At 37.1% G+C, this 17,946-nt stretch overlaps 1 protein-coding gene across 1 annotated transcript in view; it reads right to left on the minus strand.

Annotated features, from left to right (window-relative positions):
* Window positions 1–17,946, minus strand: part of LUZP2 (leucine zipper protein 2) — a 749,802-nt gene that overhangs the window by 37,039 nt on the left and 694,817 nt on the right. The window contains exon 10 of the mRNA XM_056802005.1: window positions 17,436–17,525. Coding sequence (XP_056657983.1) covers window positions 17,436–17,525 — 90 coding nt within the window. The remainder of the gene's footprint in view (window positions 1–17,435; window positions 17,526–17,946) is intronic.

The raw sequence follows: 17,946 nt of genomic DNA on the forward strand, positions 1-17,946 counted from the left end.
TTATTCCTCAGAATGTCTCATAAGTGTGGCTAAGTGTTAAGGAAGCTGTTGCAAATCTGTGGGGAAGGTAAAATTGTCAGACATAGCCTTTCTGGGTAAAACTGAAATATTTCCATTCTTCTGGGATGTTAGACTGAAGACTCAAATACTTGAATACCATTAAAATTCGTTGGCCTTAAAAACAATGAATGTTTACCAAATTAAGAGCTAACTTGTATTTTTTCCCTTTTTTTAAGATTGTGTTTTGGAAGATTGCTTAGGTATTATATGACCAATGCATTATGAAGATGGGATACCCTCAGGAAAGACAATAAGAAGAAGCCAGAAAAATCCCACTGAAATTAATTGGACCATTTATTCCAGAGTAGAAATGGGATATCATGGAGGAAAATGCTGCTAGATTACATGGTGTTTCCAACTGAGGTGGGATATATATCACTAGAAATGTATAATATACATATATATATATATATTATTTTTAGGTTAGAGTAACAATATTCTTATGTGGAAGATGACTTGGTGTCAGTGAAACACAAGTGGAATTACTAATTATCCCTAGGAATTTATAATTGCAAATACATGATTTTTTGTAATGTCTTATTCTGGGTCTATAACTTCAATTTCAAACTGCCTTTAGTTCATTTTACATTTTATATCACCACTATGATCAACACTGCCACCATCCTGAGACTCAATGTGAACATGTTGTAGTGATGGGTACGATATAAAATAAATATGGAATCCATAGCTACTACTCTGACTACTTACTGTCTAATTTGACATGCCATTTTCCAATTCTGCCACTAATAACTGACTTCAGTGAAACAGGCTATGGAATATTGTCATTGCTGCCAGTCAGGTGTCAAAAGAAAAGAAAATATTTCAGATTTCACATTTACAAATGAAATTTATTTGAAAATAAGATGTCATATAAAAGCATCATAAGGATTTGAGAGGCACTAGAAAAACTTCACTCACTGGAAAAAATCTCCACCAAGCTATATTTAGTGATTAAAATTCTATTTTTGCCCAAAGCAGCATCCTTTTCAGTTATAGAATCACGGACAAAATATTTGGGGTTTCTAAACACTCATTATATTTGGTGAGGGAGAGCAATGATTTTTGCAAAAATAAAATGAAGTTACATTTTTTCTTTGGTATGGGGAACTTCTAATGTGGAAACTGTATCCATAAGTATAGATGAGCATCTTCTCTGTTCCTTAGTCTTAGAGAATTTCCTGGAAGCAAGGAGAGGTTAAGTGACTTTTTCAATCTCTTCACTATGATATATCTGATAGAAGAATGGATCTCAGATCTTTCTGATTCCAAAGCTGAATCTCAAAATCCATGACAAGAAATGGTTACAAATAACTACTGTCCCCTTTTAAATAGAAATGGGGAGCCCAAATGTCACATAAGTATGTATGAGCTATGCACTGACTTGAAAGACAGATTTTACATTATCGTATTATATATGATAATGTATCTATTATAATTTTGTTTTTTATTGAATATTTGCCAATTACATTATGCAGAATTCTGGAGTGTTGTAGGACAAAGTATGGTCTGTAGGTCATGTGTTTGAGGTCTCTGGTGTAGAATATCAAAGAATTATTTTATTAAAAACTCAGATTAAATTTTCTTAGGGAGGTTTTATTATCACACATTCAACAGCATCAGGAGGCTGGTAACTAGGCAATTAGATGATAGCAAATATAGCTAAAGAATGCAAATAAAAATTCAAGTAGAACACACAGTCCTGAAGACTATCTCCTCATTGCCAAAACACTAGAAGAGACATACTGAAGCATCTCCAAGTCAGAATAGTCTCCTAAGTAATACAAATAATACAGTTATCATTTTCTTCTGCCCTAGAAAATCAGCTAAATCACTTCCTATAGAGGATACAAAATCTGTCCAAAGTTCCACACAAGTAAATAGTTTTTTAACTTCCAGTGGGGAAATCTGTTTTTCCTTTTCCTTAAATCATACACTACATGCTGTCCCCATGGCCAGGGTGCTCAATGTATGAGTTATTTCTTCCTCTTCTGATCCTGTGCTGAAGGACTGCAAAGAAAAGAGAACTAAAAGGCACCTCAAAAGTCCAAATTCTACATGCATCCTGTCTACAATATTCCCAGTCATTAAAGTTTCAAATTTTTCTCAAAGAGATCCAAAAATAGAAACCTACAACTTCCTGATAGAGCTGATATCACCCATTGTATTAATTACTATGAATATATTAAATGCCGCAGAAATGTTTCTTAATTTATATTAATAATAATACCCTAGAGTTACAGACTGTTTTCACATTGGTGATCTCATTTTATTTTTTACAATTTTAATATGGGGAATATGCATTTGAGAGCAGAACAATCAGGCTTAGAGTATTATTTAACTAAGTCACAATAAATCTAAATTATGTACTTAGGAAGGGAAGATATAAGTTTTGTGATGCTCTACCCTCTCTTTCTCTTCTACCAGAAACACGGCTCAGGCCTTTTGTTCTTGGTATTTCTTCTACTTCAAGTGATTATTAATAAACTTTATAAAATATAATATATAGGGTTATTGGATATTAAATTAAATTTAACATTGTTGGCGACCAAAGTCTGGATTTAGGACCCTAGCTCCTCTCTAAGTTGGTAATTTTTTTTTTAATAGACAAAAAGACAGATTAGTTTTAAAAGCCTGCTCCTCCTCCTCCAGCTGCCATTTCTTCTGTCTACAGCTACTGTAGTTCTCACTGTCACTCCCCTCAATCCTGCCTCGGCCTCCCTACCACTGTTGTTTGCCAGAAGGTCTGAGAGCTGTTTGGAGGCACCTCCTTTTTCCTGCTGGAAGGGAGAGATCCAAATCCCCTTGGGCTATTCCTCCCTACAATGATATGGGTCTCAAGCCTATACTACATGCTTTTCATCAGGGGAACACAGTATGGAGCAGCCTTTCCATTTTATCCACCCCAACCCCAGCCTGGCTAACACAGGGAGGCTTCCATTCTCCTGTCTATAGTTGTGGGTTCTGAGGTGTCATGGGGCTACTGACTTTACTCCTGGGGGGAGTGGAAGGAAGGTTACTCTTCCAAACCTCTTAATTTTACTCCTAGCCAGTATATACAAGGGTAGCGCCACCTATAGCCAGGAGGTACAAGCATGGGCCAGTTTCCTGCTTGTCTCAAATACCTCCCATTCCTGGAGAACATTACTGATTTTGTACAGTTCAAAGTTTTAAGGTGTCTTTTCTTACCACAGTTCCTGGGTGCACTTGTCTTTGCTGTTAGTTTGAGTAATCTCAAGATTCAGAAGGAGATTCATTCCCCCTTCTATCTAAGCATGCCCAGTCTCTGAAACATATCTGATATGGGGTTCATCTACACTATGGTCAATGTGGAAATCTGTCCCTATATGGGGAAACTCAGAAGTATGACCAAATGAATCTAGATGTATGATGATATTTGGGAGGGGAAGGAACCTTAAAGAATTTGGAGTTAAATTTTAAGCCTTTTCAGATTCCATTTGCCTTATTGATGTTAAGTGTTTCAGTTTGTTTTGTGAATTTTAAAAAGACTCCACCCTACTCAGACCATACTTTATAAGATTTGATTTAGCTATTTCCTGATTTGTAACAATGGAGATACTTGGTCTAACAGAATCAGGTCTTGGGAACTCTACATTGCTCCACCCTACTTAGTTTAACAAAGTCAGAAATGTCTGTCCCAGTACTCAAGGATTAAATATCTAAGAAGATGGTCATCAACAGACATGTGCAGAAACAGCTGACAGACCCCTGGGCTGTCCTAAGTCAAGCTAAGCTATCATTGGTACAGATGAGATGCAGGAAAGTGACATAAAACCGCCTGGCTCAAGCCAGGCAGAAGAAATGCTACACCCTTTCCTTCTCCCTTCTTCTTAATTTCTTTCCACTATATTAATTAAATCACCATAAATTTCCAGCTGACGGGTATTTTTTTATTTGGGATGTCCATGCTGACCAATAATTAATATAGTTTAGGTCACAACACTAAAATTATCATTTACACTTTTGTCAACCACGAAGGAATGTGACAAAATACCCTCAATCTTCTTAACTTTCCTAAACCTTTTCTCTACTGTGACTATACATAAGTTCAGCTTTTAATAGCTTATTTTGATCAGCTGTAGAGGTAAGGAAATTTGGATTTTTTTTCCTCTTTCCTTAAATTAGATAGAATACAGCTGTTTTTCTTTCTTTCTTTCTTTTTTTAAATCCAAAGAGTCAGGACTGGGAAAGATGTTTAGCTATGAATCCCCTTTCCCTGAGGGAACAAATGCCTAGATTACTCTTAATTAGGAGTGAAGGGGACCTAAAGAGAGTTTTGGTCTTTCCCTGCTCCTCATGTGCTTTGTGAAGCCCACTAGGAAAATAATTACAAAAACATATATATATATATATATTATATATACATATATATAATATATATTATATATAAAAAATGAATACTACATTCTTCAACATTTATATGGCAGTTGAAGTATTAGGGACATTGAGGAATTCAGCATACCTCTAATTTTGTATATTATTTAGGTAATGTCATTATTGTACTCCTCAGTACTGTGTTTAGAGATACTAACATAAAAAAAATTATTTGAAGCTGAAATTCAGAAAAACACACAAAATTCTGAAGCTTAAATACAAGAAATTATGCAAGAATCTGAAGCTAAAACACAGAAAATTATAAAAGACATGTAAGATAAAACACAAGAAAATATAAAGAAATTTGAGGCCAAAATTCAGGAGAACCTACAAGTCCAATTGGATAATCTAAAATGTTTCTTACAGGATCAACAGGCAAAATCCACCCCACCAGAAACAGGTCTGGACATGAACTTCTAAATGAGAAAATTTCTTTCCCTGAAATAGAGATGGAAAACCCCTTCCCTACAGCTCAGTTAACATACTTCTCTCATGGTCTGCAAATCTTGGCTGAACTTAATCCCCAAGACCCTTCCCCTGCAATCCCAGTTTCTCCTGTTCCTTCTCCTACCCAAAACCAAATTCCAGCCCAAAGGAAATCTTGTCCTTTTAAAGAAACTCGTCTTAGTCAAACTGACCCACTGGTACCAAATTCAATTAGAGGCCTGTTTCCTCTCTGAGAAGTACCTGAAATAGGATGGAATGGGGATGTAATAACTTTAAGGAACAATATATTGTTTACTCCCCAAGAAATAAATGAATTTACACAAAATATCCCCACATATGAACAAGATCCCTTTCTAGTAACAAAAAAAATGACAGACATATTTTTCAGTATAATATGTCTTACAAGGACATTGAAAACTTGCTATAGGCTTTTTTAACTGAATATGAGAAAAACAAAGTAATTGCTCGTGTCAACAAAACCTGGGGGCGCAATGCAGCACATTGGCTATCTCAGGATCCTGAATGGGATTATAATGACTCTGAGAATCTTTTACAACTATACCGTTGTAGAGAGGCCATCTTAACAGCAATGAGAGAGTATACAGACAGTACAGATAAGTGTACAGAATTTGAAAAAATTAAGCAAAAGGAGGAAGAGACACCCTCCAGATTCATGGACAGAATAATCAATTTGGGGGTAGATACCTGGATTTTGACCCATCTAAAGAAAATTCCTTAAGACAAGTTAGACGGCACTTGTCAATAACTCTTGCAAAGCGATTAGAGTTTATTTTTAGAACATATTCCCCAAGATGGCCAGAGATGGACCTTGAAGAATTGCAGAAAACAGCTCTATATGTTTCAAAGGGAAACAAAGAAAAGGAGGAAGAAAATAATGATGTCATGGAGGAAATAAAGGAAGAATTGAGATGTTTAAAAGATAAGATGGATAAAACAGAAAGTGGGAATGATACTCAAAGAATGACACTTGCCCCTTTCCAGGAACCTAATTACCGATCCATTACCTGCCAATTATGTGAGAAGAAGGGCCACAAAATGATAGATTGTAGAACTTTACTCAAGATTATCAGAAGGAATACTCAGTTTAATAACAACTACAGAAGTGATAGTTATAAAAATAACTATAATAATGATAATGGAAACCACAACTTTAGAAATAATAACTATAAGAATAGATATTGAGAAAATGATAACTCAAACCAAATGATTCCACAACAATATAACTTAAGTGGTGCTCTTCCAAAGAATACTCAGGGGTGTGCCCTTCAGAGGGGTGCCCAAGGAAGTTCCTAAATACTATGAAGGTGTCCAGAGTGCAGTGTGGGGGCTGGGGCACAGGAATCAGAGTATACAACCATTGATTTTATGGACCCTGATGTCCTACTACCTGTTATTCCTATCCACTGCCCCCCCAATACTAATGAACCCCATGTTATCTTAAAGGTGGGTAACACCTATTATGATTGTCTTTTAGACACTGGAGCTTCCAGGTCTGTATTAAAGAATACACCTAATTTGCATTGTTATTCTGTTGTCTCAGAGAATATAATGGAAGTGTCAGGAATACCACAAAGGGTTAAAAAACTTTCCCCTAGAATGGTGTCTGTAGGACCCCTAGAGGTACAGCATTCCTTCCTTTTGATGCCTGACTCCCCTTTAAATTTTCTGGGGAGGGACCTTCTATGCAAACTCAGAGCCACAATAACTTGCTCCCCAGATGGTTGCTTATCATTGGAAGTACCTGAGGAATTTTTAAATTTACTCCCTGTAATTCTCTCAGAAAGTCAGGAGGGGAAAGAGCATCCAACCTTTGTAATACCTGAATATATACCAGAGTCTCTTTGGGCCACATGTTCTTCCAATGTAGGCTTACTTATGTCGGCTGTTCCTGTACAGATAAAAACAAAATCTAGCCCACCTCCTTCCATTCCTCAGTATCCCCTCTCAAAAGAGGCAATTGAGGATATTACCCCAGTAATAAACTCATTAATTGCACAGAGAATAATAATCCCTTGTAAATCTGAATACAACACACCCATCCAGCCCATTAAAAAACCAAACAGGGGGCCTGATGGCAAGCATCTCTATAGATTGGTTTAGGATCTGAGGGTTGTGAACAACCACATTATAAAGAGACACTCCGTAGTTTACAACATACATATGATTATTTCTTCTATTCCTAGCACAGTTACATAATTTACAGTAGTAGACCTGTGCTCAGCCATACGTGAGAACTCCAGGAATATATTTACTTTCACCTGGAAGGGCTCAAAGAATACATGGAGTTGCCTGCCACAAGGGTCCATGGAAATCCTGAGTTTCTTTGCACAACTTTTGAGCCAAGACAGATAATATAACATTTAAAAATAGCAAATTAATCAAATACGTAGATGACGTACTCTTGGCTTCAACAGATGCAGAAGCATGTCAGGAAGATAGTAACACCTTCTTTTGGAATTGCACAAAAGAGGACATAAGATCTCAAAGGATAAAGTTCAGTGGTGTCTCCCTAAAGTATAATATTTAGGATTCATCCTGACTGTGGGTGCCTGCTCTATTTCTCCCAAACTGATTGAAAATATTCAAAATTTAAGCACTCCTACCACTAAGAAACAGTTGAGAGCAATTTTAGGAGCAACAGGGTTTTGTAGACAATGGATTCCTTGCTATGGGGAAATTACTAAACCCCTTACAGCACTATCAAGGGATTTGGTCCCTGAAACCCTCAAATTAGAGCCAGAACACTTGTCAGCTCTATCAGATCTAAAACAGGCTATCCTGTCTGCCACCACTCTAGGCATCCCAGATTACAACAAGCCATTTACTTTATATGTACATGAGCGAAGAAGGATAGTTTCAGGTGTTTTAACTCAGACTTTGGGGCCTTCTCAGTGCCCAATTGCTTATTATTTTGCCCAACTGGACCCAGTAGCATCAGGAGCACCACCATGTCTTAGAGGAATAGCTGCTATATCCTTACTATTAACAAAAAAAAAAGTTGATCTAATATTAGGATGCCCATTAACAATTATGTGCCCACAAGAAGTAGAAGCATTGTTGCTAAGGCATAGAACACAGGTGTTCTTGGATCAACAAATTACAAGGTATGAAATAACCTTGGTAAATAGTGAAAACATTACCTTGAAATGCTGTACAACCCTTAACCCTGCCACCCTGCTTCCAAATTTACCAACTTCAGAAGAACAACTACACAATTGTGAAACACTAGTGTCCATGGCAGAAAAGCCTTGAGATGATCTCTTAGACACTTCCTTAGACAATTCAGATCTGGTCTTATTTACTGATGGTTCCTCTTTTATGAGAGATGGCATACATTACACTGAAGCTGCTGTAGTCACATAATTTGCCACTTAGTGGTCAGCTTCACTGCCCTCTAATATAAGCGCTCAAGGGGCAGAACTCATAGCTCTGAAACATACGTATAATTGCCAAGGACAAAAAGACAACAATTTATATAGATTCTAGATATGCTTTTGGCATTTGTCACTCAGTCGGGATGCTATGGCTCCAGAGAGGATTTTTAACCTCAGCTGGAAAATCCATAGCTAATGCGGAAATTATTAATGAAGTTCTTTCTGCTCTCAACCACCTGAAGCCCTAGCTGTAGTTCATTGCTCTGCCCATACAGGTGGCACTGACCTTGGGAAATGATCGAGCAGATGCCGTTGCAAAGCTAGCAGCCATAGAAGGGCCTGAATTAATTTTAACATTAACAACCACTGATTACTTAAATTTATCACTTCCCTTTGATGAAAAGGAAGTGGAAAAATGGAAGCAAAAATTCAAAGCAAAACAGATTAATGTAGTATGGGTGTCATCTGAAGGAAAACCCCTGCTCCCTAGAACTTTCTATCACCACATTTTCCAATCTATTCATAAAAAATGGTCACTTTGACACCCAGGGCATTGTGGATACTGTCAAGAGAGTATGGATAGGCCCTGGTATAACTACTATAGCCTCTAAAGTGTGTACAGCATGCTCTACCTGCCAAGCATATAACCAACATGCCTTTCATGGCAAAGCCTTTGGTGGGTGTCCACCTTTTCAGCATCTACAGATAGGTTTCATAACAATGCCAAAGGCTAGACATTATAAATTTTGTTTAGTCATAGTATATCAGCTGACCAGATGGCCAGAAGCATTTCCTGCGACCCAAGCCACAGCGGTTTTTGTTGCTAAGGTGCTTTTAAAAGAAATTATTCCTCTCTTTGGCCTGCCAGCACGTATTGATTCAGATAAAGTTATCTTATTGATTCTGTCCTAAATCAATTATATTGTTGCTTAGGGATAACTCCCAAGTTCCATGTTCCATATCATCTCCAGAGCTCAGGCCAAGTTGAAAGAATGAACAAAGAACTTAAAACAATGATTGGCAAATTATGCACTGAGACACATTTAAAATGGCCTGAAATTCTCCCTCTGGCCCTATTTTATCTTAGAAGCAGGCCTAGAGGAGACCTACACATCTCACCATTTGAGTTGCTCTTTGGACATCCACCAATACACGCTAAGCCTTTCTCCCGTGCATATACAGCACTATTAGGGGAAGATACTACTATTGCTTCCTATATACAGGAATTACAGCACAAACTGTGTGAACTCCATGAATCCCAAGCTGTAGTACATGCCTGACCACTAGACTTTTCACTTCACGACCTGAACCCAGGAGATAAGATGTATATTAAGAATTTCCAGTGTACTGGAGCAACTCAGCCTTCCTGAGTTGGCCATTCCAAATATTGTTAACTACTCCAACATCTATAAAGATTGGAAAGAAGGACTCTTAGATTCATTGCTCACATGTAAAGAGAGCATCTTCTGTTGAGACTGATTGACTGTATCCTATCACATGCATTGAAGATAATAATCCAAAAGAATGAAGGAAAAATCAGACAAGGGAATGAACTTCCTATCAAAATGAAATTCTAGTTCCTTTTGTTCTTAAAATATGGCAACTTCCTATAGTTTTGGCTGCAAATGGGTAAGTGAAATATTACTTCATTCTGTCCTACAGACTTGTGGGATAGAAATTACTTTAAATTGGACCTGTACAATGGCCTATTATGAATTTACTCTTGGTTACTCAACATTTTATATACATAGATGTTGGTATTTTGATTCTGATTTTGAATTTTTTTTCTTTCTCCCATATCTCAACCATACATCCTGAGCTGAATTGGATGTTTTTTAACACCCACTTCAGGGGGAATTTTATTTTAATAAAAATCCAAGATTTTGAAATTTTTTGTTCGAATAAGATCTTCATGGAAGAAGCTTGATAACTCCTAAGTCCAGAGAATGAACTGTTGCAAAAAGATGCGAAAAAACCTAGACTACATCAAGAAGATCAAGAATGAACTTTGGGTGTGGTTGATTGAACTGAAGTTTAATTGAACATTTATTGTAAATGTACACTTGTATGCCAAAGGGAACTGTCCCTAATTTGACGTTTTGTCAATGAGCCTAGCAAAACAATTGTTTTGCCTTCTCTCTTCTCTATTCCTCCCTAACTATTATAATTTCCTCTTAGAAATTGAATACTGTATACATCTGTAGTTCAAAGTGCTTCTGGACTACAAAATGATTATGTTAAATGATCAATGGGGAGACTAGTCTCCCAATGATCATTAGGGGGAATTGTGAATTTTAAAACTACTCCACCCTACTCAGACTGTACTTTAGAAGATTTGATTTAGCTATTTCCTGATTGGTAACAATGGAGATACTTGGTCTAACAGAATCAGGTCTTGGGAACTCTACATTGCTTCACCCTACTTAGTTTAACAAGGTCAGAAATGTCTGCACCAATACTCAAGGATTAAGTATCTAAGAAGATGGTCTTCAACAGACATGTGCAGAAACAGCTGACAGACCACTGGGCTGTCCTAAGTCAAGCTAAACTATCATTGGTACAGTTGAGACACAGGAAAGTGATCTATCTATCTATCTATCTATATGTATATGTATATGTATATGTATATGTATATATGTATATATACACACATATATATATAAGGCATGTCACTTCCTCTCTTTGCGTTCTTTCCCCTGAGAGGTGACTCTGGCTGGCAGTGTGATAAGCATTCTGACATATTCGCATGGTTGCAGCTATTTGGGTTTTGGTGGTGAGTTTCCCTTCAGCTAATTCAGGTTCAGATATCATGGCTGAGCCCTCTTGGAGTTCAGACTGATTCCTTCCTCTTTTACTATCAAAAACCTTACCTTCCTAAATCCTCTAATCTTCCCCCTGGCCCAAGCCAGGTGGGAGAAATCCTACACCCTCACCGTCTCCCTTCTTAATTTCTCTCCACTATATTAATTAAATCACCATAAATTTCCAGCTGACTTGGGTATTTTTTTTTATTTGGGATGTCTATGGCGACCAATAATTAATATAGTTCAGGTCACAATGCTAAAATTATCCTTTACAGTTTCCCTCCAAATAGTGAAGAAGCCTCTATTTTGAAGGTATCTGAATTGGGGAGAAGAACTCTTGGACTGATAGCACATATGTAAAGAGAGCACCTTCTATTAACACTGAGTACAGGTATCCTGTCACGCTTATTTTGTTTGCTGATTGTTTGCTTTAAAATTCAATTATGTATTTTAAGTTCACATATTAATCTAATACATTCTGTCATATGATGTCATTTGGGTGAGAAACCTTTGCATTGTGTCTCTAATCATGGAATGTGAATTATATATTTTTAATTTATTTTACATTTTATTACTGGTTTTCCTTGTATGTATAATAGAGTATTTGAATTTTAATTTTTCTCTCATATTTTTTAGTTGAAGCATGCTATCTGTATTAATAGTTTTTTGATTTTGCACTAAAGTAAGATTAAAATGTCCATTAGCCCTAATATCAATGCATACCAAAAAGCTTTAGACTATGGAAACCTGCCTTTGATTGTTAAATAATTATGGGACTTTGATTAATGACTGTGTCTGATTCCAAGAGAAGGGATAACAAAAGAGCCACTGCACAGTGCCAAGGAACACAAAGTTAACCTGCACAGAGCCTAGGAGCACAAGGTCAAGGAGACTAACAAATCTCAGTGGGATTAATGAGATTCTGTGCCAAGACAGGGGACTTGAACTTATTTTGGGGTCATGGAGCAGCCTTTTGACACCCTCAGACCCAGGATTTCCCCATGCCAAATCCAGACTTCTACAAAGTACCTCAGTTTGGCTGCCATTTTGGCTCCCCTATGCCGGAGAACAAAGGAAAAATCAGACCAGGGAATGTTCTTTCCCTTCTGCTTCAAAATCTAGTCCCTTTTCTCTCTTTCATTGTGTGGCAATTTTTTGTAGTCCTGGCTGTTGAGTATGTAAGTACATAATTGCTACTACAGGATTATGGGACATAAAACACTTTAATCAGGTCCTGGTTCAAGGACCTGTTATGGGCATATTTTTCCTTAGATTTTTTTAAACAGGAGACCTTGATATTATATGTTTCATTTAGAAGTTACTTTTTTCTCTTTTATTTTTTTTTTACCTTTTGATTTCTTTTTTGATTCATATATCTCATAATTCAGCCCTGTATCTCTAGGTGATACATGTGTTGGTCAACACTCTCCTCAGGGAGAATTGTATTATTATCCTAGAATACAAGGTTTAATATCTTTTTTTTCCCCTTTTAAACATTATTTTATTTGGTCATTTTCAAACATTATTCATTAGAAACAAGGGTCATTTTCTTTCTCTCTCCCCCTCTCCCACCACCCTTCCCAATGGCGATGCATGATTCCTCTGGGTATCACATGTGTCCTCAGTCTGAACTCTTTTCCATGTTGTTTGTATTTTCATTAAGGTGTTCATTTAGAGTCTCTCCTCAATCATATCCCCTCCACCCCTGTAGTCAAGCTGTTGCCTTTCTTTGGTGTTTTTACTCCCACCATTTGTCCTCTGCTTGAGGGTAGCATTTTTTTCTCCTTGATCCCTGCAGATTGTTCAGGGACATTGCATTGACACTAATGGAGAAGTCCATTATGTTCGATTATACCACAGTGTATCAGTCTCTGTGTACAATGTTCGCCTGGCTCTTCCCCTTTCACTCTGCATCACTTCCTGGAGGTTGTTTCAGTCTCCATGGAATTCCTCCATTTTATTATTCCTTTGAGTACAATAGTATTCCATCACCAACATTCACCTTTTACCCCTTATTTATTTTTTTATTTGATTTGTCTAAATCTGATAATGGTTGGTTCAAATCTCCCACTAGTATAGTTTTATTATCTATTTCCTCCTTCAATTCTCCTAGTTTCTCCATTAGAAATTTGGGTGCTATATCATTGGGTGCATATTTGTTGATTAGTGATATTTCCTCGTTGTCTATACTCCCTTTTATCAGGATGTATTTATCTTCCCTATCCCTTTTAATCAGGTGTATTTTTGCTTTGGCTTTGTCAGATATCATGATTGCTACTCCTGCCTTCTTTCTGTCAGTTGAGGCCCAATAGGTCTTACTCCAACCTTTGATTCTGACCTTGTGAGTATCTACCCGCCTCATGTGTGTTTCTTGAAGACAACATATGGTAGGGTTATGGATTCTAATCCACTCTGCTATTCCTCTACGTTTTATGGATGAGTTTATCCCATTCACGTTCAATGTTATGATTGTCATTTGTGAGTTCCCCAACATTTTGATACCCTCCCCAAATTCTGACCTTTCTTCTTTTGTTATAACCTTTTACACCAGTGATTTACTTTAAATCAGTCCCCCTAGTCCTTTCCCTTATTATGCTTCCGTTTCTGGCCCCTCCCTTTTAGTTCCCTTCCCCTCCCCCATCTCCTTCCCTTTCTTTTTGTACTCCCTCCCTCCCAACCCCCATTAGATTTCCCTTCTCCCTTACCCTGTTGGATGAGATAGAATTCAATATCCCAATGGATCTAGATGCTCTTCCCTCTCAGAGTTGATTTCACTGAGAGTAAGGTTTAAGTAATACCAATTAGCACTCTTTTCCTCTTATTCTTATAAGAGTATTCTTCCCCTCCCCATCCAGTGTGTATCTTTGTGTGATAAAGATTATTCTATTTAATTTATTTCTATTTCTTCAAGTATATCTTAGTACCATCATTGATGCCCCCTCCCTTTCTCTTTCTTTTTGTTTTTTTTTCACCAAATCATGTTAATGCCCCAATCTTTCCCTATGAGTGATTCTTCTAATTACTATATTAATGCATAAAATTTTTGAAAGTTACAGATAACATTCTCCCCATATGTTAGCATATATGATTTGATCTAATTGTAGCCCTTATAGAAGAGAGTTTGAATAAAAGAAAAAAAACTCTTTTCTCCTTTTCCCTTTCATATTTACCTTTTCATGTGTCTCTTGCTCTTTGTGTTTGGATGACAGACTTTCCACTGAGTTCTGGTCTTTTCTTTGCAAATACTTGGAAATCTTCTATTTTGTTGAATGCCCATACTTTCCCCCTGGAAACATATAGTCAGTTTTGATGGGTAGCTGATTCTTGGTTGAAGACCCAGTTCTCTTGCCTTTCTGAATATCATGTTCCAGGCTTTGTGGTCTCTTAATGAGTTCACTGCTAGGTCTCCTGTAATCCTTATTGGTGTTCCTCTGTATCTGAAGTTTCCTTTCTTAGCTTCTTGTACAATTTTCTCCTTAGCTTGGAAGCTCTTGAATTTGGTGATTCCATTCCTGGGGGTTTTCTTTTGGGGATTTAGTATAGAGGGTATTCTATGAATCCTTTCTATTTTTATTTTACTCCCTTGTTAGAGAACATCAGAGCAATTTTCTTCGATAATTTCTTGTAGTATGGCATCAAGATTTTCGTTTTATCTCTGGTTTTTCAGGTAGACCAATGATTCTCAAGTTGTCTCTCATTCCTCTGTTTTCCTGGTCTGTCACTTTGTCAGTGACATACTTTATGTTTTCTTCTAACTCATTAATTTTTTGCCTTTGCTTCATTCATTCTTGCTGTTTTGCAAGATCATTGTCTTCCAGTTGCTTAATTCTGATTTTTAAGGACTGATTTTGCTTTTCAGTTTGGTCTGCCCTTCTGTTTGAGGCTTCCAGCTCTTTCTCCAATTGGGAGTTCTTGTCTGTCAGGCTGTTGACTGCTTTCTGAATTTTTCCCATTTTTCTTGCCAGAAGGATTCCATCTTTTGGATACGCTCCATTTTGAGTTCTTCCAGAGCTTGTGGATAATTTCCATTTTGGGGGGGCATGTTTTGATTTTGTTTGAATTTCATCCTCTTTTTCCTCTGTAGCCTGGGTTTTCCCTCCATAAAAGTTTTCAATAGTCACTTTTTTCCCTTTCTTATTGGATGGTTGATCTTGGGCAGTGTGAGCCATCCCTTTGGTGGTTTCCCTTTCCTTTTTGGTCAGAGGTCTGGATGATATGGGCGGGTTTTCTATGGATTTAAGTGGTGGTGCTTTTGCCTCAGACTGGTTCTTTCCAGACTCCACAGTTTGTTAGCATGCCTGCCCCCGTGCTCTGTGGTCTCTTCTCTCTGGTGCGCAGGAGTCTCCTGTAATACCACTCTGAGGGGTAGTTCCTTGGTAGCCTTTGTCAGTTCCCAAGGACCCTGGAGTGCCCCCCCCCACTACAGCAAGGAGTGGAACTTTTGCCTCAGGCAGTTTCTACCGTTTCTAGGGTCTCCACAGTGTTCTCAGTTTGCAAGAGCCCCATGTTCTGTGTGCTTTCCAGTCCACAGGAGTCTCCAGTGAAACCTCTCTGAGGGGTAGTTCCCTAGCAGTCCTCGTTAGATCCCAAGGATCCTGGTGTGCCCCCCCAAGACAGAGATGTTCCTCACTCACTTGCTGTCTCTGGTGAGCAAGCTGGCCCCTACTCTGATTTTATAGGTGAGGTGGGGGAGGGTAGCTCAGGTCACGTTTTTGTGCAAGCTTCTTCTCCTTCTTATAGTGTGGAAATGTTCAAACCCCACATACCTTCATTTATGTGGACTACTGGAGAGTCCCTCCGTTCTTCCAAGGATGATTTTTATGCTCTTTTGCGGTAGTCTATTTCATTTGGTGCCAGGGGAGAGGAAGTGATTTGCATCTATATTGCAGCCATGTTTACTCGGAAGTTCCATATGGTTTAATATCTTTTAGAGAAATTTGAGGTTAAGAAATTTGCTACCTCCTCAAATCAAGAAAGTGAACTATCTGTAGAAGGCACCATAAAGAAACCACATACTGCACCAAAAGATCCAGAATGAACTTTAGGATATAGTAAATTGAATCGTGGAGAGTTGAATGCATTTATTTTGAATGTACATTCTTATGCCAAAGAGGTTTGCCTCGAATTGATTTTTGTCAATGAGCCAAATAATCATTGTTTTTGCTTTCTTTCTCTTTTATTTCCCTCTTATCTCCAAATTATTGTAATTTCCCCTCAGGAAGTGCAATATTATATGTACCTCTAGTTAAAGATCTTTAGATATATAAGTTGATTGTGTGTACTTATTCACTGGGGAAACTAGGCATGTAAATCTGGGAGATTTCTACATGCTCATTTCCCAGTGGAATCACAGGGGAGCTTGTGTGGAAAGAATTTTACTCCCTAGGGTCTCTTTCTCCCAGTATTCCATTTATGTATCTATGTTACATACTAATGAAGGGAAGATATGTTTTGTGTAACTCCACTCTCTCCTTCCAGAAACACATCTCTGGTGGTTGGGTGAGTGCCAGGCAGGAGAATTTTACTTAGGCTTTTCACTTTTGTTCTTGGTATTTCTTTTACTTCAGATGATTATTAATAAACTTCATAAAATATAATACTTAGAGTTAAGGGATATTAATTTAAATTTTACAGAGTTAAAGAGTTCCTTAAGATTTCATGTGTATTAAATGGAGGACAATTGATTCCTAGCCCAGTATGTTAATTTCCGAGTAGTTTTTCCTACCACACTATATCACCTCATTGTTTTCTAACTTATTAACTAAGATTTCATAAAAATTTTACTATCCTGTACATCTCACCTGACCCACATAATTTACTATATTTTTTGTTTAATATGTAGCAAAGAAACAATTCCATGCTTTTAGGATTTACTTCTGTTATAATTTCAGTTTCATCTTCTTCCTCTCCACTGCAACTGTTATGACTTGGGGATTTGTTTGTTGACTTTTGGTAGTATTAAATAATCATACTTGGATCTTCATTATATATCAGCAGCATTTCAGCTAAATCTCATTAGGAACAAACAGATCCCTCAACCTGCTAATCATAAAGTTGCATCCATTGGACTAGGTTATTCTACCAAAACAAAACAAAACAAAACAAAACAACACATTATATATTCTGTTTACTAATTCATAATGGAAGCTCCAACATAAATTAGACCATGAAAATATTTGTTTTTCAGGACCCAAGGGAAAAAAAAGTTTAGATTTTCTATCTCGTTCTAAATGGAAAGTTATTTGTGTGCAGGCATTTAATAAAACAAATTTCTACATTGTTTCTGGTTTAAAAACGATTTCTGTTGAGCCCCAAACAATATGGAAAGTAATCTTACATCTGGAGAATCACACTTGCTACTTGGCTTTTCTTCTTCTGGCAACTCAACTTGAAGGATCTTTTTATCACCCAGGGCAGTTGGTTGAACCTAGAAAATAACAAAATATAAATAGCTGAAAGAAACTCAGTAGACTTGAACTGACACATAAAGTCAAGTGAATAGAACCAAGAGAACAAAGTGCATAGGAAGAGCAGTAATGTTATGTTAATCAATTGTGAAATTTAGCAGTTCTCATCAATATAATAATTTACAACTCTAAAGGATTCTTAATGAAACATGTTATTCACCTCCAGATATAGAACTGAAGGACTCAAATTGTAGACTGAAGTACCTTTTTTAACCTTTACTTTTGTTTTGTTTTTTTCAGACAACATGATAAATGTGGAAAATATATTTCAAATAATTTAATATTTATAATAAGTATCATTCATTACCTTCTAAATGGGAGTTGGAGGAAGGAAAGGGAGTGAGAGAATTTCAAATTGAAATTTGGTCATAGTTTCAAATT

The sequence above is a fragment of the Monodelphis domestica genome, chromosome 6 (assembly GCF_027887165.1).
Source record: "Monodelphis domestica isolate mMonDom1 chromosome 6, mMonDom1.pri, whole genome shotgun sequence".
Lineage (NCBI taxonomy): Eukaryota > Metazoa > Chordata > Mammalia > Didelphimorphia > Didelphidae > Monodelphis > Monodelphis domestica.